This window comes from Catharus ustulatus, chromosome 16 (assembly GCF_009819885.2).
Source record: "Catharus ustulatus isolate bCatUst1 chromosome 16, bCatUst1.pri.v2, whole genome shotgun sequence".
Classification (NCBI taxonomy): Eukaryota; Metazoa; Chordata; class Aves; order Passeriformes; family Turdidae; genus Catharus; species Catharus ustulatus.
In genome coordinates this window covers 3,194,424-3,216,319 of record NC_046236.1, presented here as the reverse complement: position 1 = coordinate 3,216,319, position 21,896 = coordinate 3,194,424, and the positions used below count along the sequence as shown (strand labels likewise).

At 40.6% G+C, this 21,896-nt stretch overlaps 1 protein-coding gene across 4 annotated transcripts in view; it reads right to left on the bottom strand.

Annotated features, from left to right (window-relative positions):
* KATNIP (katanin interacting protein) overlaps window positions 1–21,896 on the bottom strand; it is a 59,416-nt gene that overhangs the window by 14,611 nt on the left and 22,909 nt on the right. For all 4 annotated transcript variants that reach the window (XM_033073768.1, XM_033073770.1, XM_033073769.1 and 1 more), the window contains 6 exons: window positions 16,927–17,815; window positions 11,943–12,671; window positions 11,182–11,390; window positions 7,461–7,524; window positions 5,431–5,608; window positions 2,927–3,092 (listed from right to left, as the gene is read on the bottom strand). In XM_033073768.1, coding sequence (XP_032929659.1) covers window positions 2,927–3,092; window positions 5,431–5,608; window positions 7,461–7,524; window positions 11,182–11,390; window positions 11,943–12,671; window positions 16,927–17,815 — 2,235 coding nt within the window. The remainder of the gene's footprint in view (window positions 1–2,926; window positions 3,093–5,430; window positions 5,609–7,460; window positions 7,525–11,181; window positions 11,391–11,942; window positions 12,672–16,926; window positions 17,816–21,896) is intronic.

Genomic DNA, 21,896 nt, shown 5'->3' with positions numbered 1-21,896 from the left:
GGGGGGAAATACTAAAAAAAAAGTATTGACAGATCCTTCAATTAATGTGTGGCACTAGATGCCAGCAAACTGCCCTTCTTCACAGAGAGGGTGGTCATTGGCACAGGCTGCCCAGGGAAGTGGTGGAGATGCCATCCTGGAGGGATTTCAAAGAGGTGTAGATGAGGCACTTGGGGACATGGGTCAGTACTGGCCTTGGCAGTGTCAGGTTCACAGTTTGACATGATGACCTTACAGCTCTTTCCCAACCTAAACAATCCTCTGATTCCTGAGCCTGCAGCAATGTAGACACACATTAAGAGAAGGGGAAGGCTCAGCTCTCAAGTCAGCTCACACCACAAAGGGACTCTGAGGAGACATCATGCATCTGAATGCTCTGCTAAATCAGCTGGGATTGCCCAGCCCTGGCTGGGGCACCCCTCCAGACATCCCACAGCCTGGTGCTCTCTCCAGAGCAGACTTTGGTGTTTCTGTTGCATTTACAGCAGCCTGTATTTCAGCAGTTCTATTTATCTTTGTGGCAGGTGGCACTTGGACTTCTCCAGGATCACAAAAACTCCTCTGCCAAGCAGTGCTGTGTGTAACCTCAGGGCATATGAATAAAGAAAAGGTACCTGTAGCACACAGAGACAATTGAGCTGTGGCCACCTCAGAGATGTGAGCACACCTTATCCAACCTCTGGAGATTAAAGTGAATAATTCAGGCACATTTATTTAGATGATGCAGGAGTCCTGGCCCCTTCACCCTCCAGCAGCACCATGTGGAGCTGTATCCATGACCTCAGGTGCACAACAATTCAATCACACTGCAACAATTAATCACTGCACCTTGCTCTCTAATATGCTAAATACAAATTAATGTTCATCACAAGCAGCATTTACTGCCCTGGGTCCTTCACTAGATAGCAGTTTGTGCTAGACTGGAGGAGGGGCTCAGTTCATTTCCATGAAGATTAATGAGGAGGGAATGTTTGTATGACTACCAAGTGTGGAGAAATAACTATTTCTGGCTTCATCTTTAATACACTTGGGATCAAATAAAGGAAACATCTTTTCCATATGAGAAACTCTTCTGCATGCTGCTTTCCAGCTGAATAAGTCTGCCAGGCTAAGGAGGGGAAGTGAGAAATCCACTGAAATACACTTCCCTAAACGGAAACACGTAGTGAATGGGAAGTCTGGAGAGTCAGAGATGGAATCTTACCTATTATACCACAGCTGCTTATATTTATGTGCCCTTTACAGCCCTCATTTCTAAGTAATTCTCATCATCTGAGGAGGCACTCAGCCGTCACATATTGCATTTTACAAATAGCCTAACAAAGCTCTCACAAGGTGATTTTTCACAGAGCTGCAAATAGCACCCAAGTCTTCATTCTGACAGTCTCTGCCGTTAGCCTCTCACCCTAAAGCTGTGAATAGAATCCCCCAGCCTGCAGCTGCCTAACAAATCATCCCATCTCACACCAGGGACTAGCTCTAGAAGGAGCAGCAATACCTCAAGAGATAGATGTCAGGATGCCCTGGGTTTACAGCCCAAACCCTCCTTTCCTGTGGCCCAGCAAACCTTGCATCTTTTGTTTTCCAATTAATTTATTTTATCCTTCCACAAGACTGCAGGTATGGGCTCCTCCTTTGAGTAGTATCCACTAATTTATGAGACTTTCAGTATTCATGCAGGTAGACACCTGTAGCAGACTCACTTCTCTTCCTACCTAGCCAAGTAAACTGCTGAAAATACACCTTTCTTCTTTTTTTCTTGGTTTGGCCTCCAGAGACCAAGTTCCATGTTCAATTTTAGAGATTTAATAAGCACTGCTCAGCAACAACTAAAACATTAATAAGTTACCAACTTCTTATTATCACCCTAAATCCAAAACACAGCTCCTGGGAAGAAAATTAACTCTATTCCAGCTGAAATCAGGACACAAATGTCACTAAAAGTCCTTATTTGTGCAGGGTCCAAATGCTCCAGAACCCTCCCATGTGTCACATGTGCTAGGCAAATGTGATGGAACACAAAGTCAGGAGCCCTCTGTTCACATCTCTGGATAAGCTGGGATTTTATTAGAAGATCTTTTTTGTCCTCTCTCCAGTTTAATACGTGCCAACATTTTTATTCTTATTTATTGCCTGAATTTGGAGATCAAGAATGCAACAGTTGCCTTTTGGTGTGGAAAGGTGGATTCCTAAACTTTCTGTGCAGTGAACAGCAACCTCTGGTTCTTTACCATTATCATTACAAGTGTAATCACTACATGTGTGAGGACAGCAGGGAAAGGAGGGACAGCCAAGCTCAGAGTGAAAAGGTGTAAAATTATCTCCATCAGGTGTCAATTGTCAATCCCAACAATTAAGTATGGAAAAAAAACATAAACCAGGCAATTTGCAAATAAGAGAGGATTTATGTTAGACAATTTTAGCTAAATTATTTTAGCCAAACCGCTTGAAGGTGGCAACTTTCCATTTATTAAATGTTAATATTTCAAAAGACTCTTCCTGGAAAAGGCAGTACTGAGTGTGTGGCCTTCTGAACCTGAACTAAACAGGGTTTTTTTGGAAAAGTTTCCCTCATATCATTCCCTGCATTTCAGGAAATACAAAGCCATACAGTAGGTCTAAATACAAGATATTGAGAGGATACCACTTCAGAATCATATATCCTGAAAATAATATGTGCTATTGTATGTGTCTCTTAGAAAAATCAGCTGTGAAGAGTTCTTTAAACCATCTCTGGCTTTTTTTTTAAACTATCTGCTGTTTGTGGAGACAGGAATGCATTATACCTGCCACAAAATTCAGCCTCAGACAATCTAGAAAGATTTATGGTGTTCCATTAAGGCAGCTATATTCATTCATCACAGTACCAATTTTCCAATGCACTGCTGTGTATTTTTGCTGGCAGTGCTCCTTTTCTTTTACTTACCCCTCTGTAGGTATCCTCTGGAGATTTATTATAGTTCCAAAAGCGGAGCCCTGCAATACTTTCAGTTTTATCAAAATGGATTGTGAGCAGATGATCTTCTCCAAAAGAGAAGGGAATGAGCCACATATGGTCATCCTCCACTGTGATATTAGTCCCATCTATTAACCTACAAAGAGAAAAGTCCATTAGCTGCACAAAGGGAAAAGCTGGCTTCTCTCATCAAAAGCAGGGACTTTCCTAGGGTTCATTTTACTCTAGATGCCACTTCCAGCTTCCAGGGCTTCTCGTGCACTTGTACATGCAATTAAAAGCACAGAAAACAGCAAAAATAGCATGCAAGTATTGAACTAAAGGCAGTGGAGGGAGGAAAAAAAACCAGTATTTTCTTTAGTTGGGTCTGCTTAAGGAAAAATAGCAAAATCCTTAGGTTTTCCCTGTGTGAACAGGGACAGGCAAAGGAAAGCTCAAGTGCCTTTGCAGCAAAGGGGCTGAAGGCAGAACTCAAACCCAGCCACAACACAATTTATTAAGGCAGCTCCACGCCCAAAGCAGAGTATCTGGCACCCTGCAGGGTGTTTCTATGCCAACACAACTGTGCTGGATCCGAGGAGGAGCTGGATGGCAGCTGGATAACCCTGAGCAGGACCAGGGGTTGCTCACATCCCTCGTGGACACAATTAGCCACATCCCTGCTATTTTACAAAGCTTCCAACCAGCAGGACAATGTCTCTTCACGACAGCACAGGCTTCAGGCTGACTAAATCAAGTTAAATCTGGTCTTTTCTGACATTATATTCTTCTACCACAAATTGTGCCATAGAAAGATGGAGTAAAGAAGAATATGAATTAATTTTCCACTGTAATTACTTTGGTACACTGCCAAAAAAAAGTAAGTGTATACTCACTATTTATTCAAAAGTTTAATGGAAGAATGAGTGCCAGACTTGGCAATTCCTTAAAGAAAAAGATTTGAATAATGACTCTTTCACAGAGGAACTGATTAGAGAGTCCATGAGAGAAGAGATAATTCTTGATTTGGTCTTGAATAGTACACAGGACCTATTCCAAATGCCACAGCTGACAGCACTGCAATGTATTCAAATTCAATATGCTTGTTGGAATATCCAGAGCCAAAAGAGCCTCTATTTCTTGTGCCCCAAAAAATTCTTCAGCAAAACAACCAGGAATGTAAAAAAAAAAAAAATTAAAATTAAAATTAAAATTAAAAATATAACCCACTTAATAAGAAAGATGTTAGAAAGAAGGAGGACTTGAAAACTCAAAGCCAACCTGGCTAAGTAGCAGGATAAACAAAGTTATTATGGGCCATCTTTCAGCAAAATTCATGATCAAAAAAGCCCTAAATTGATAGACTCATAAACTCTGGAAGGTTAAATACATATGCACAGGCCAAAAAAAGAGCATGAAGGCTAGCAGGCAAAAGATGCAGTAAATAAAATCCCTCAAACACATCAGGGGCAGAAAGCTTGCCAGGAATTCTGCAGATCAACATATCACTAGTCTGCAAAAGGAGCATTCAGAGAGGACAAGGCACCAACAAAAAAGGTAAATGAATTCTCTCCATCTGGGTCCACCAGGGTGGGGTCTGGACAGACTCCCCCTCCATAATCTGTCATCACAGGGGATGTCATGGGAAGATTGCTTAGATCAGCAACTGCCTACAGAGGAGGTTTGCATTCAAGATGGCAGAAGGAACAAGGAATTACACACAATTAAGGTTGATATCTGCATTAGTTAGGTTGGCAGAAATTACAAACAACAGTTAGTGTCCATGGAGATAAATACAACATTCTAAGGAAGACTCCAGAACCTTTGAAAAGACAAGTCCTAATTCATAAACCTGGTCATAGCCCATAAACATGCCAGCAAGACAGGATTACAACCAAAAATACCCTTTAAAATGGAGAGATGATTCAGAAACAACAGGAAGCAGCTTCAATAACATCCAAATGCCAAGTCCTCTCCAGATCTACAGCCTATAATTTCTGTGCTGCTGCCATTTAGATGCACAAGTTAATCTGAGGAAATAAACTTGTCAATGAATAAAACTTCATTAGATTTGCCCAAAAAAGCACTGCAACATGGCCAAAAGAATGGCACCTATTTGTGCAATTCCCCAACACATCCTCACTCTTTGCTAACATGAAAATTTTCCTTGAAATTATCCAGAAATCCTGCATAAATATCACTCAATATGCACAGACAGATGCTACAGAACACCCACATTTCTTCCTGGAAAGTCCTTGGCAGAAATACCAAGCAGGCATGTTCTCATCTCCCAGCTCAAACACCATCTTTTGGAAACATCTCATTCATGTTTCTACAACAAGCTGTTCCTGGACAGCCTGTGAATTCCAAGAATGAGCAGTGATGGGATGAAAATCATGCTCACATTAACATGTGTTAACATAACAGAAGCTTATAGAAATCTGTCACTTTACAAAATCTGATGTAAAATGCATCCCAAGTCTTTGGTTACTTACTTTTCTAACGTTCTGGAATCTCCTGTGTACTCTGGAAGAACATTTAAGTCTCGGGGTGAAGCAGAAATCTGTTCTGCATTGATTTTTAATGCTTGCCCATCCTTTCCTATCACTTCAAGTCCTGTCAGTCCCAGGTAATGACAGTCTCCCCAGGTCATGGTAAAGTTCAGTTGCAGGCCTACATAAAGGAATATACATTTAATGTCTCTATACACTTACTGGTTTGTAGGAATGAGCCAATATAGACATGAGTGCAAACACCAGTGATAAGCAGCGTGGCTATTTTGTACAGATTCAATAACTTTATATGCTGGAATTGGGTATTTCCTGTTTGTCCACCTCCATGTAACAGCAGCTTCTTTTAATCTGTGTCAGAGCCCTTTAATGTGCTACCAACACCTTAAAATGACATAAGTGCTGATCAAGCACGTTCCCAAGTGCCTCATCACTGGGACTGCACACTGACAGCCAGCCTGTGACACATTTAAGCAGCTACATGACAGATTTTGTGATTATGCAGATGCAGAGAAGACCCATTAGTCTGAAGTCTATCCATCATCTTTCACCAGCTAAGTGACTGTATAGATTCATATAAATTCAGCCTCTCAGAAATCCATACATTTTTAGAGAACACCTACTCACAGTTAAAGCAGAGAAAAAAAATTGGTTTACTAATGTTTTTAAGTTATTTTCTGCACATCAGAACTGGACACATGGAAGCATTTTCATGGTACAGCATCAGTGAAAAGCAGAAATATTGATTAGGCTGTATCTCCAGAAAATAAACAGGAAAGAAAAGCTGGATGGACAAAAGGCTGAATGTGAATCTCCTGTTCCATCTGTTTTATGCCTTACTGAAAATACAGAAATAGCATGAACAGATATAACAAGTACAATTCCAATCAAATCAGGTTCCATAAAAATCCATCCCTGTAAATTGAAAACACCTTTCATTTCACACACGACAGAAACCCACAAATAATCAAGGTTGGGTAATGTCTGAAGAAGCACCAGTAGTCATGATATCTGTAAAACAAACAAACATTAAACCTCTGAAGCCATCCAGCCCAGTTACCCCTAAAAAGCCAGAGTAATTCTTGATACACACAGAGATTCACTTGGGTGTAAGATCTCATCAGCATTTGCAGGCACACAAAGAAATAAACAGCTCTGCCAGCTCTGGCTACACTGACAGCACACACTGCTCCCAAGGCCAGTGCTGAGACTAAAGCTGCTCAGGGTACCAGAGGCAGGAGCTCTCAGGAGAACCACTCTGTTCTCCAGTGGAAAGCTGCACTGAAGCAGCCATCCACACAGATTTAGTATTCCCCAGAGTTTAGGATTCCTTCACAGAATGTGAGGATGACACAGGGAAAAGGGATCTCTGGAGGTGTCTAATCTAGCTCCAAGCTCAGAACAAGTGCAGCATCAAGGTTCTCAGGAGCTTATCCAGGGAGTTTTCCTGTCTCCAAGGCTGGCAGATTCCAAACCCTCTCAATCCAAAGGTTAAAAAAATTTCCTATCACCCTGTTGGAAATTATTGTCATTTCAGGAACTGCTCCTGAAACTTTTGGGCTATCCAGAAACTCTCTGGACAACAGCTGAAAGGCCCACAGGAGCTGGTTTGGTACAGGATAATAAATCAGGTACTTAAGCAGGGATATAACATTCTGATTTAGCTTTAGTGTAGGCTTTCTATCATCCATCCAATCTAAAAAATTCAGTCAGTCTACATAAATACAAAGGATTGGAAGAGAATTACTGGGTAAGGGACACAGCTATTAGAAATCCCATTCAGGGACTAGGCAAATGGCTAAGGTTATTTTTCTGAGATTAAAAGCCAACTGTTACAATAAAATGTTGTAAATGCCATAGTAAACAAAGCTCCTGCCTTAAATATTCAATTTCTCTTCTTTATTCTAAACCTGGCATTTGTCACAAAGTGCTGTACAGCTCTGACAAATCAGAACCTCCTTGATAACATGTTTGGGGGAAGGCTGGTCAAGCAATAAGCAAATATAAGAACTTACATTTTCCAGTAAATATTCCTGTTTCCTTTGGTATGCATTCAGAGACAGAGTCTGGCTGTTGAACCTGAAAAGAAAGTCAACAGGTACAAGGAACAGGTTCAGTATTATACTTACATTGACTGCTTATAAAGTCTGATATTGCACCTGTTTCTTTTTGTATGTCAATCTGCCCTCTGCCTCCCCACCCAGGCTGTCCTATAAATAATGGAAAACATGACCCAAAATGTAGAATATCAGGTGGGTTCTTAGAAAGCCAAGACTATTAGGGAGGGTTTTTTGCTTAGTGCATATAGACATGTGAAATGGGAGACTCCATAGTGTGAGCTACCTCTTCTCAAAGAGGCTGAAATCCTTAAATAACATTTATTTCCCTGCAGACTGCCATCAGCAAGTGATAATATGCTGTATTTGCAATATGTTGCAAATCTGTTGCAGAGACAAGGAGTCTGGAAGGAAGTCAAGACCAGAGAGTGCCACCACAATTTCTTCTCAAGAATTAAGAGGCAGAACAAACACGCAAACTTGTCCAAAAGCTTGTGCTTGTGCTCTGGCAATGCTAATTAAAAATTGCCTGTGCTATTCACAAAAGTGAATAAACAGATGACAAAATTTGCTGATCCCACTGGGGCAATCAGGGTAGTAAAGACAAAAATGGCAAAGGATTGCAGATAGAATTCACTTCACCGAATATGTGTGATGAAATGGTGAATTCTGTTCTCTGTGGGCAAATGGAAAAATGTTACACACTGAGAAAACAAACCTAACTTCACCTACACCAGTATTGGCTCCAAAATAAATAATGGTAGATTAGAATTAAATTGTGGCATTTTTATAAGTAGCTCTATAAAAACATCAGCTCAATCTTCATTAGTAGTCAAAAGGCCAAACAGGAAATTAGAAGTCCAGACTCTTTCTCTTTAATTCATCATTAGAAATAAACTTCCTGTCATCCACAATACATCAAATGGATCTACACTGTGCCTAAGAAAAATGAATAAAGACTTGTCCACACTTGTCTCCTACTGTTCCATTAGATCCCTGCAATTTAACCTCTGATCCCCAGGATCTCATGTGTTCCCAGACTGCAATATCCTCCATGTGGCAGCAAATGTCCCTGGGGGAATCAAGGTAATTCAGGTGAGACTGAACAAGAAATGGACTCTGAAATAAACCCAGAGAACCTATGAAGTGGAAAATCCTTCCCACTGGGGGCACCTCTCTCACAAACCAGTTCTGTTCCTCAGAAGAATTCTAAAACACCAGCCTGGGAATTAAAATTTGCAACTTTACAGAAAATCAAAACCCACGGACACAATACAAGGAACTGGGTTTACTGATTGCAAAATAATGCTCTCCCTAGCAGACCATAAACCATTTGTGCCAAGGAATGTTATCACCTCTTTTCTCCCTTCCTTATCTACTCAGATCCCTTCCTGATGATTCCATTCCACTTATGCCCAATATATTTTCTTTCAGATATGGTCACATTTTCTACCATTTTAACTACTACTGCTAGTGGGCATTGTCCTACCTGTGTACTCAGATTCTTATGGCTAGAACAAAACAGCACCATAATACAGGAGTTATTGGAAAAGCAATAAAAAGTAGAAAGTATTACCATGTTCTTACACCTGACCACACTGTCTAACACCTTCCCTGTGAGGAATAACTAAAGTAGGAGCAACCATTCTGGAAAAGATTTAGAAGACTAACACAGGATATAAATCTCTTGAGTGGCTTGAAGAAGGGAGTGGGGAATAATTGTTTCGTTTCTTCCAACACAAAACCTAGAGAACATTAAATGAAACTAGCATCAAACAGAAGGAGGTTCTTTGTGCCATGCAGGTTCAGCTGGGAAACTTGCCACAGAGCACTGTAAATTTTAAAAGTGCACGTGGGCTCAAAAAGCTGGTGGATGAATTAATGCAATAAAAATCTGTGGCAGGATATTAAACAGAGGTTAAGTTAAAAAGTCCTTGTGAGACACATTTCCAAGGGCTGAATGAGTGTTTCAGAGAAATACCACTCTATGTTTGTGCTGTTCTTTCTTTTCTCAAAGAAGCTCCTACTGGCCCCAGAGTTGAATCAAGTGCAGTAGCCAGAGGTCTGATCTGCTGTAAAATCAACATGTTAAGGATTCCTGAATTCATGGACAGACAGATGGCCATGGATAACAGTGACAGAAAAGTAAGATACTTCTGTAAGAGCTTTTGGAAAGTTTTAGTAAAGTACACCATTTCATCTACTGAATGTGCAACAGGGAATAAAGGGAATAATCAACAGCAGGGACTGCTCAAACTGGTCAATACTGGTCTGACAACGTTAGGCTGGGGAAGACAAATGTGCAGTGGATCTGTATCATTCTGGTAGCATAAACATCCCCCTACAGAAATCCTGATGGTACCAGCAAATACACAGTGGCAGGCAGATCAATGGCTCAGTCACAACAGCTTGTGTTATTCCACTGCTGATACAGCAATTTCAGAGTTACAACAGGGGTGTGAAGGGCTCCAGAGCTGAACAGCAAAATGAAAGGCACAGCCTGTGTCTGAGCAAGGACCAGACAGTCCAGAGCCAAGCTTCTGCCATGGAAGAGGTCCTGGGGAGTGCTCTCAATAAACATGTGATCAGGAAAACAAAGGTCGGGTTCAGTTTGTCTCCATGAAATCCTGCCCTTGCAAGGCTCTGAGCAGTTTCAGATACTGCAAGCAAAGATGGAATCAAAATTACTGCAGAAGTCCAAGGGTTAAAGCCACTGACTCGAGGTCTTAACAGTGAGGTCAAATTCCAAAGCCACTGGATCTTCTTTGGTCTTCAGAACCACAAGAAAAAGAGGACAAGACAGAAGGGGAAGGTTTGGCAGCCACACAAGGCTCATTAGGAACCATATATCCCTGGGAAGACTTTGGCTGGAGCAGCTGGAATTTGGATTGATTCAGCTTTGGATCTCCTGACAGACTCACAAGAAGGAGTGTAAACCCTTGAAAAAGAAAACCTCACTGATGCAACAAAAGGTACCCAGGAAGATTCTAAGAAAGTAGAAAATTTTATGGAAAACCATCTGGAAAAAATCCTGTGGGATCTTTGCTCAAACACTGGACTGTTGGGCTGGAATGGCATAAGGCAAGAGCTCAAGTGCTTGGAAACACCTTCCAAGGAGTTCTCCTCCAAGGAGTGAAATACCTTCTGCATGGACTAGAAAAGAGGCATTTTTATACTGCACAATGCACCCAAACCTGTGACAATGCTAGTGAAAAACCAAAAAAAGAGGAAAAAACAGGGGATGGTTGAGAGGAAGACACCCTTTTCATTCAACATCCTTAATCTGTGGAGGAAGAAACCAGCAATATAAAAAATATGATAAAACCTTTGGTTTGGAGTGCCAGGGAGCTCAGCTAGTCATGGCAGGAGTAACTGTATGGGAGAAATCACTGATTGTGCAGAAACCTTCAGGAGTACCCAAATCATAAAGAACTGCCCCTAGTCTCTGTCCAAGTAAGGAAGGAAGTAGAGTTATTAATTAATCAGGGAAATCAGAATTTGCAGGACCTTTAGGGCTTAAAAAAAATAGCACAAATTATTGATCTGGTAAAAAAAAATCTTTAAAGTAGTCATAATTGTGTTAGCTGTTCTGCAGTTTCATTCCAGCCTGGAAATGTGTCTATTACTTCCACGTTTCAAACAGACATTTACAGAGAGTTTTGAACACAGAGGCCCCCACCTGTTGATTCCCTGTTCTCAACCCTGCTTGTGTAAAAGGTCTCTCATCTCCTTCCCTGTCTGCAGTTGTTGGCCTCTTCAGCTCTTCCTCATATCTCAGGGAGTTGGAATCTCTCATTTCTCCATCATATGTTTCATCATAGCAGTAAATGGCTTCAAGAATATCATCATCAGTAGTGAACAATATGGTATCCCCAAAGTGCTCTGGAGCTGTAGGCAACACACAGAGTTAAATGGAGAAATAATGCAAAAAGAATATAAAGAATGATAAAAATTAGTTTTGGTCCTTCTTTGCATTTAATTTGCAGCAGTGTTTAAAGATAATATATGGCAAATTGATACTGTTAGTGTTTCACTCTCAAACTTATACCACACAACGGAAAAACCTAGAGAATTTATTCAGTTTTCAAATATATGGAAAAGCAAATGGGCAAAAAATAGCTTCTCAATCACCTTTTCCAAAAGACCATGTATGTGAAAACAAGCAAAAGCTGCAGCTTTTTAATTTCTAGTGCCTATCTGATGTGATTGAAACACAGACTTGTGCTAAGACATAGTTAAAAATGGAGATTAGCTCTGTATGCTGCTAAAATCCCCAGTATCAATGAAGAATGCATTAATGGGCTTTGCATTATGGTTTTGAATTAAACACCAGACAAAGCCTCAGCTTGCTTTGAAGTGCAAAGTGGTAACAAACAAGCTGAATGTATTTTGTTTGTATTGTAGTGCTATTTCCACAAGGAAAATGAGAAATGAGTTTACCTCCAGACAAGGTTCCTGAGGCTTTGGCAATCTCTCCTTTAAAGATGCATTGCTCATCCAACACCATGATAATGTCTTTCACACCTCGGAAGGAGTGGATTCGGGATTTGTTGTAATTCCAGATCCTAATCATTGCTACCTGACAGGAATTCACAAAGTCAATGAAGACAAAGTGAGGTTTTCCAGGGGTGAATGGTGCCAGCCACAGGTGCATATCATCCTGGGTCCGATTCACCCCATCTATCAGGTTGGTTACTACCCTGGGATCATTTCCATAAGCTGGTAAAATATTTATATCAGGAGGTTCAGCTGTTATTTTTGCAATCTGAACAGGCTCTCCTTTAGAACTGAAAACTTCAATTCCATTCAGACCAACATAATGTCTGTCTCCCCACGTTGTTCGGATGTCTATCACCAAGTGCTGCCCACAAGGTAAAACAGGGATTTTAAAATCACTGCCATCCTCTATGTCCACAGAATTTTCTTCCTCTTGCCTCTTTGGTAGTGTTTGCAGTCCCTCTTTTCTCTGATGTTCTCCAGGCCGGCTGATTTTCTGTTGATGGAGAAATTCATCAAAGATATCCCCTTGAAAATCCATGTTCGAGATCCGGCCACGGTGGGAATAATTAAATTTCACCAAGGAGTTCCAGGACTCCTGCAGAGTGTGTTCTTGCTCACTGCACCACTTCATTCTAGAGGTTGCTACGTCCTTGATGGGAAAGTCTTCATCTGAAAACAACATTACAAAGGCATTTAATGTACAAACAGGACTGGGAGCAAACCACTTCAATACTGACTTTGCAGAATGATGCTGTGTCCCTCACTCTGAAATTCTCTGACAGCAGCACTTTTATTTTCCCCCTCTATCATGAAGGCCACAGCTCCCAGTTTCCCTTCCCCACTCAGACACAAGGTACAAAATCACTTTTACCTATGGAGGAGCAGAACTCCTGCTGTGGTATAAACTGCAACTAAGTTTTGAGGCTGTGAATTCTTGCCTCAGGCCTTAAAGAAATTGGGATTTTTGCCCAGTGATACTTATTGTGTGGCTGTCACAAGAGTTTAAAGCATCCCTCTGCATTTCTGCAGGTCTTTCATACAGCTGGAAATGGCTGAACTGGTTAATGTAAAGCAGTGCAGAGAAAAGCTGGTTCTTCCTCTCAAAATGAGCCACAGGTATATAAAGAAAAGTGGTGGGAAAAGGAGTAGGTTCAGCAAGCAGGGAGGATCAGGTGAGCATTGCATTCAAGGCAGGGAATGTCCAAATATTTTTCCCATTTTTCAGCAAGTGTGAGAGGTAGAAGGAGGATAATGACAAGATATCCAAAGGGAATGCAGTGAGGACCACAAATCAGAGGGGCACAGTGGGAGCAAAGCATGTTCTCCTTGTGGCTGCACTGGGGAACTGCTTCATTTCCATCTCAAAACAATTAAGAACAGCTAATAACCAAGATTTTCAATAAAGCAGTCACTCATGTATTTTCTACAAATAAATGAAGAAAAGGAAGTGGAGTACTAAACAATTACAGGCCCGTGGGCCAGATTTTACTTCTGTACAGTGTCCTTGGGTGGATACTAAAACAAATGGTTATCAAGAATAAATGCCAATTGCTGTGAAATGCAAAATAAAGTTTTCCCAAAGGACTGCTTGAGACTAACTTTTAACTGTGTTTTTGGAAATGCTGGAAAGAGGCAATGTTCCTAATCTATCCATGGTAAATAATTATTTACAGTGGGGACACGTGAGATAAAATTAAGAATTTTAAAGCAGATGGGAAACCACCTGGAAAAGGGTTGTCTTCCAGAATGAAAGGCTGGAGACCAACCTGGCCATCCCTCCTTACACCACAAGAAAAATGCAGACATGAAGGAAAGGTTCATATTTCAGAGAACATCACACATTTATAAGCCACTTTTTTGTTCACACCACTCCCAGTACAGATACTCAAGAGGTGGTGATCCCCAACAACACATCCCAGAGCCTCACAATTCACCTGGACAAGGTATTGTACATATATTCACTCCTTGAAAATGTCAAAGCTTACAAATTTCTACAGAAGAGTATTTAACATCCATTGACTTTCCTTGTTTGGGAGAGTTTTTCCCTTTCTTTTTCAAACATGAAATACTTCCTACAGTCCAGAGGTTACAATTCTGAAGGCCCTCTAGGGCAGTGCAATGGGAAGTTAAGAGGTTTGTGAGCTCCTTTAAGGAGTGGTGACAGAAGTGAAGCTCTGAAAGGAAAGCAGAGGTGGCCCAAAAGCAGACACCAATGGCTGAAGGCTTACAGAGTGTGGCTTTTTTCTTTTAAGAATCTAAAAGGCATTATTTATTAATGACATGTCAAACATCCAACTCCTCTGTGGGTTCAGGAGTGTCTTGAAGCACCAATTCAGCTTCTGATGGCAACACACACCACACAACTCCTCTCAAAATTTTGGTAAACTACATTTTGGGGTAAGACTACATAGAAAAAACCATCTCTCTTCTGCCTCTGTTATGTTAATATCTTTTTTTACTCCCTGCAGTTAAAAACAGCAATCATACTTCCATGCTGCAATCACATGCTTCATTTCCCAAATCATTCTAAAAGCTCTCCTCTGTATCTGTTCCACTTGGTAATCAGCTTTTCTGAAAATGGATGATCAGAGCTGCAGTTTCCCAACCGAGATCTCACAAGTGCCTGTGCTGAGATATTGAGGCTTCCCAAGTACCCCAAGTGGCTCTGCTGATCCATCCTGGGAGTGCACTGCCCCAATCACTGCTCACACCAGCATTTCAGTCAATCTGCTCTCAGCTACTCAACCACGATTCTTCTCTTCCTCGGTCATTTGCAGTTGATGATTACTCAGCTTACAACTTAATTTTTGGTTATTAGTCCCCAGATGAGCCTGCAAGCATTCAACTGAATTGCATTCCATTGCTCCAGTCCTCAAGTTCATCATTCTGTGCAGTTCTTCAATCTCCTTAACTCATAATAAACCAAATTATATGTTATTTGCAAATTTTATCAGCGTACTCCCACCATTTCCTTTGCACATTAAACTGGTTATCAAAGAAAAATTGATGTTTTTATAGCAACATTAACTCCAGCCAAGCCTGTACGTGCTGTTACTAATTCCTGTTGTTCTTGTGAGCCATTTAGTGACCAAAGCCATGCTGTGACATCCACAGGAGCCTCTGAGCCTTCCCTTTGTCCCACTCTCCACTGGGAACTGCTTTTCTCCCAGCCTCAGGACAATTAAAATCCAGCACTCTCAGGGAAACACTTAAAAGGTTTCCCTGTTGTTAAAGCTCTCTCAACTCCACTTTGAAGATGGCTTTACCCTGCACACACAGCAAAGAGGACAAAAGCTGCTGGGTGGCTGCCATTTCCCAGGGACTAAAACACACTGAGAGCTTTAAGCACCACAGGACAACCTGCTCTGAGCAAAATCACAGGGCATTACACTGAAAAATTATAACCTTCATCTTAGAGTTTACATTGAAATTCCTAGTTTATCTCCATTTTCACAACTGAACAGAACTTCCCAAGGTGGGATTTATTTACAGTTTTCCCAATGTGAAGGTTTTCATGTAACAGATACTGTAAAATGTGTGAAAGAGTGAATGGGTTGCAGGGAGTGGGGTGGGTGAAGGGCAGGTAGCACCTCTTGCAAACTTCCCTATTCTCTTCTTTGAGGTATAACTTCAGATACACTGATGAAATTGCTGTTTTCTCCACTGAGGGTCAGACAAGGAAAAATTCAGACATTCCAAGTTTAGAAAGAACCATTTTCCTCACCTTTGCCTGAAAAAATCCCTGCAGTACCTGCTGTAGAATTTGAACTGGCACTCCCTCATTTAGGCACATTTTCTGTCCCTTGTCACCCTTACTTTCATGTAAACACCCAAATTCAATATACAGCAAGATACATTTTTATATAAATTATTCTGATTTTTAATCACCCCCAAATTTTCAATTTGTAGTTTGGTAACATCTTATTCCAATTCTCTGGGTCTTGTTGTCCTTATTGGATTATAAACTCTTCATTTGAGACAAGATACTGAATGCTGAAGAATTACAGAATGCCAAGGAAGGCTCCAAAAACCCTTCCAGGAACCAAGACTGACATGGCTGGAAACTGAAAAAGGAAGACAAAGATACATCCCAAGCAGTGGCAAGTTGGGTGTAGGAGAGACAAAGTAGAACTTGTGGGTAAGAAATTCTACTTTTCTGTTCTTTACACTTGTTAAAGACAAAAATATTATCTCATGCCCTGAACATTTCACAGCCATGGATTGCCAGCTGTTGGGATAGAGGTGAACTTGGGAAGCTGCACAATTCTGCTGTTCCCTGGGGACACACTGCTGGATCCTGCCAGAGGCAGAACACAACTGCACAAAGCTGGATCCACCAATGAGAGGAGGACAAAAACAGTCAACAGCACAGAGCAGACAACAGCTAAATATATCAGAAAACTCTTCATAAATAAGCAAGATGTCTGAGGGAGAGGTTTGCAAAGTTATGAGCAGAGAAGGAAAATAAGGGTAGTTTTCCATTCACTCTGAATAAATATATTGAGCATATATTCTCACTCAGAAAGACAAAAAGCTACTACACAAATAAACTCTGCAAATTTGGGATGTAATCTTCTTTATCTTTCTGCAGATTTTAATTGATGTTAGCAAACATTTGCTAACATCTGCAGGACTGTCAATTTTAAGAATATAATTTACTGAAATTTAGTCTTCCAGCTGCTCCAAATAAATTAACCCTAAATCAGAATGTAAACTTTTCTGAAGAGTGTTTCATATCAGGTGCACAACCAGGAGAAAGACTGAGTAGTCTCATGAGGAAAATATCATAAATATAAAACTAATATCCCCTGCCTAAACTTCCAGGAATCTCAAGATGTCCATTCCCACCTAAAATGAGTTTGTGCTTCTGCAAAATGGAGAACATGTCAGCACTTGTACTAAGGTTGCTGTTGTGATCTCCTACCTTTGAGAGCAGAATCATCTTCTCCAAGATTTTTTGCGTTTAATCCCAGCTTTTTACCAGATATGACACTTCTCCTTCCACTCACAGGGTACTGTAAACTGCAGCAGTTTTTGTTAGAAAGGTCGCCAAAAATGTCCAAGTCCACATCAGCATCCTTTTTGGTAAGCATTTGTGATCTCCCATCTCCAGTTGCATTTCTATTATTGGGTCCTCCCAGTTCATGCCTCTGACATTTGACATCCTCATTTTTCAGATCTGAGAAGTTGTTCATGATTTCATCTGGCTGTGTTTGCAATCTTGAGTTGGAATTCTCTTCTGTAGCAAGCCATGGAGGCTTCTGCCTACTGGGAGCAACTTGATCATTCTGTGTTAGCTGGGAAGAGGACTGTAACCAAGAAGGAAGTGCACCTGCAGAAGCAGTCAGTTTTCTTCCTGTTAACTTTTCCATTTGCTCACTCAAACAAAGCTCATCATCAGACAGAACGTTCTCTGGAACTGCTGCTGCCTCCTCTTTGGCATCTTTTGTACAAACTTGAGATGGGAACTCTTTTAGATCATCCTCTAACTGAGACAAATTTTTCTTTGTGAAGCTGATTGAGTTCATCTGAGGCTCTAGATTTCCTTCTAGCAGAGCTTTCCAGTTCAGTGAAGCACTGCTCAATTCTGAGCATTTAAAATGCAGGTCTGTTTTCTTGTCTGGGCCTGCAGGTGCATTTCCTTCTTTCCTCTCAGCTGAGGGAGATGCTGAGGTATCTTGCTTGTGATCTCTAAGGTCAATTGTAGTGTTCTGGTCAGCAAGGAGACTTCCAGAGCCTCTCTCTAATTGACCATCAAATACAAGGTTCTCATCAACATACAACTTCACCTTCTTTGCTCCAATATCCAGGTCCTACAAAAACAAAGATATGAAGATTTCAGTCAAGATTTCAAGCATTAGATATCACAGCTCTGGGACTCTGACATTTGAACACTTAATCAATAGACAGATGAAAAGAATTAAGTGTGTCAGTACATGCTTTTGACTGCTTTTTAACCTAAAGTTGAAAAATATGACTAAAAATACTGTGAAATATGTAAGATTTTTTTAAAGGACTGAAAACCCTGCTAGACACTGCTATGAACCACTTTGTCTGACAAGGTTTGGTTATTCAGAAAAGCTTGAGGGGAAAAAGCCTAGATTAAGTACAATTATATTTGATCAGGATATAAATTCCAGAGGCACATTTTGCTTCAGCATCCCTAAGATTCACACTTTCACAACGTGTTCCACAGTGAACAACCACCCAGATCAAAGCCACCAGAGTTTAAAAGAGTTACAGAGAGTTATAGAAATGCAGAGTTAGAAAATACAGTGAGAAAAAATCATCCAGTCCATCTCTTTCCACTGAAGAATGTAAAATAACCCACATCATTGTGAAGAAATAACAGTTTAACAGCTTTTTGGGTTTTTTTTTAACAGTTTGCAACTAATCTGCCTTGATAGCCTGTTCCAACATTTAAGTAGCCTTTTAAACAGCAGGCCTTTATCTCAGACAGAATTCTGCCACTCACAACTTTATCTCTATGTTCTCCTTCTCTGTGGCACTCATCAATACCTGGGTTTTTTATTCCACTGAATTTAGAACTAATGTTCTTTCTGTTCTCTTCGCCATTTCAATATAACCTTTTCTCCCTCCTGACAAAAATATCATTATCTTCAAAGAAAATACAGAAGATGAGACACAATCCATCTCCTTTCTGTTCTCTAACTCGTCCATCTCATGGAGTCTTTCAGAGACTCTCTGTTCTTTCCTGCTTTTTGTGAAAACTAAGAAGCTTTTTGTGAAAGTAAGAAGTTTCAGTTCTATCTCTCTTGGTCATCTCCAGCCTGTCAATTCTCCTTGAATATTGATTTAAATTTTCCCCTGCTCCCAGACTAAACCAGTCACTCCTTCCCTTCCAAGCTCACAAGTCTCTGGTTCTTCACTCCTGGTTTAAACCTTCACATGGTTTAAGCCTGACAAGTTTTCACAGCTTCCATCCTGTTGCCTTCCCAACAATAACATCTCTGAGCCAAAACATGCAATATGGACCGAGCCAGAGGAAAAGCAGAAGATGCAGGCATGAAAAGAAAGCTACAGGTGAGGGAGGGGAGGGGAGTGGGTGTAGAAATGCAGGACACATTCCTGATAGGAAAAAGATAACCTGAGTTCCCAGTGAACAGCTATAAATCCAGTTTAATTGGCCATTATGACCTGGCTGCCTGTGGAACTCCTGTAGGATCATAAAGTGCTGTATTTCTGTGCTGATGCAGTCAGCCATAAAACAGGATATTTTCTCCCCTTGAATGAGGACACTGCTAGATTGATCTGAGGATCAAAACATTTCAATAATTACATCTGTTGAAAACTACCTGCATGGCATTGCCTGGAATTATGATGGGGAAGAAAAAGACTACCAGGATGTCCCAATAATGTTATTTTTAAAATTTCTGTATGTCTAAACTGCCAATGACCCCTTAAATGCTAGAGAAATTGAATATTCACATTGAATTTCTCTATAACATTCCAGCTCTACTGCTGTTAGGAATATCCAGCCCTTAGTTCTGAATTTTTACCTGGAAATAGGTATAAACTGAAGGGGACCACAAAAATACAGATGTACATTTGAAATGTATTTGTCAGTGTCATCTTTTTAAATTAAAATCAGCAACTTCTTAAGAATAACTTGTTTTGAAATGAATCCCACTGCACTCACCAGCAGCAGAGGAGGTCAGACAGAGAAAACACTACAGAATGAGATAGTGGAACTCATTCTATATGAAAAAGGGACAGTCAAGCCCAAAAAAGGGACACTCACTGCAAAATTGCTTTTCCAGTCAGTGAGAGACTCTGTTTCCTGATGCTTTGGAATGTCTGGCATAGGTATTTTAGGAAGCAGGAAAGGTGTCTGAGCTGTACCTAGATGAAGCAGGCAGGTATTTCTAGGACAACAGAGACAGACTGGACTGGGGCAGGCATTCCAAGAGCTGAGAGCTCAGAACAGCTCATGAAAATCTGCACCAAAATCCTGAGCAGACTGAGCCTCAGGGAGGAAAAATCTGAACAGATCTGAGAGACTCCAAGAACAAACATATGCAGGCACAAGACTAAGAACTGCTCTTTTTCATTCCCTCCCACCCCTCTTCTGAGTTTCCAGTTGCTTAGTGATCTGTTCTGGTGGAAAAGATTGACAGTTCAGCTTCTCCAGTACCACTGCTCAGCTCTCCTCCAGTGTGAGGAGGCTGGAAAAATCCCTTCCTTAGGAATAATCCCACCCTGCAAACAAACACTCAATACTTCATCCAACAAACACTCAATACTTCATACCAAGGCAGGGCTGTTCCCTCCTGGAAGAGTAATTAAAGGGCACAATGTCTCAGAACAAGCAAGTAGGTAGGAGCATTGTCAGAAAGAAAAAAGATTTTGTGAAAATAATTATTTTGATGTTCCTTCCCAGCTTGCACCCTCAGCCCTCCCAGGTGTCTGCTGGGATAGTGCTTCCCAAGGAGAAAATAAGGATGGTATTTCTGGCCATTTCTGTGATATTTGTGCACAAAGGACAGAGCTTAAAACCAGAGGCACTTTTCTGAGAATTCCTCCTGCACAGAGGACCTGAAATTGCTTCTGCCTGACTTTTCAGAAAAGCATGGGAAAGAAGGAGTAGAAAAGAAAATTCTACAAAACAGATTGTGCTGGAAGAAAGCTGCTGCATCCTTACAGACAATGTACTCCAGGGGTAATCCAGCAAGGAAAAAACCCCAAGACAATGGACAGGGACACAAGCACAGAAGGAACAAACACACAGGAAACCACCTGAAGAAGAGAATTATTCAACTGGAAAGCAACTAAGACCTTAATGCATTTAGGTATTGATTCCATTCCCAGTTTTGTGAGGACATACAGGAGACATTAGACCAGATCTTTGAAAAAAGTTTTAATAGCACCAAGCAACCATGCAATTTTAAGGCTGTGTCAGGTAGTTGCAAAATGTCTGACTGTTGCAGATAAAGGTGAAAACAACCTGCTGCCCTTACACTTGCTCCCTTCCTACAGACCAAAAATCACCTCCTTTTTTGCAGGTATCATCAGAAGTAAATAAAGGCAAGATGAAGCATCCTCTGAGATCTTCCTTGTAATTCAGTGAATCAAGGAATCTATGACAATGATGTCATCTGACTTTTACAGCTTCCTTCAGACATATTTTTTCTCCTTCCAGGCTCAAGTTCTGAAATTCAAATATACAAAAGTACTGGGCTGACTTAATTTTTAGCCTATTTTTGGAAGGAGTACTTGGACAACTCTCACTTACGTGGTTTTTGAGGGAAAGCAGTTAGAATGATTCCCAAAATCCACACAGAAATCTGGCTCTGCATTTACATTAGAAAATTGTTCATTCATTGTATGTTGGGGTTTTATACTTCTTATACTAAACTTCCTCATGAAAAATTACAGATTTAGGTAGAACTGCTTTGTATTATTCTTTCATCTTAAGGATAATGAGACATTTCTTCAGCAAGGGTAAACTGCTGCATTTCCACCAAAATCCATAGGATTATACTCCCGAGGGATTTTACACATTGCCTCGTAGGTTATTAAAGAAGCAGAGCCTTGAAACACAGACAAACATTTGTGTGTATACTGCATTCTATTCAGTAGATTTGGTAACAAATCATACCATTACCTCCAAGAACAGCAGCCCTTTCATACACTCTAATGACGATGGAACATCCTGTAGACCACATTTTAGTGAGAAAAGCTATTAAAATTCCAGGAAAAGAAATATAAATCATGTTGTAGTAAATTTGTTTTAAGCTGTCCCTTCCACGGCCATTTCTGTATGTATAAATTACCATATGTGCTTATATAAGAACATGGATGAGAGCAAAACCAGGGGGATAAAGCTTCTTATTTATAATCCAGGACAGCAAATCCTCTTTGATCCAGTACCTG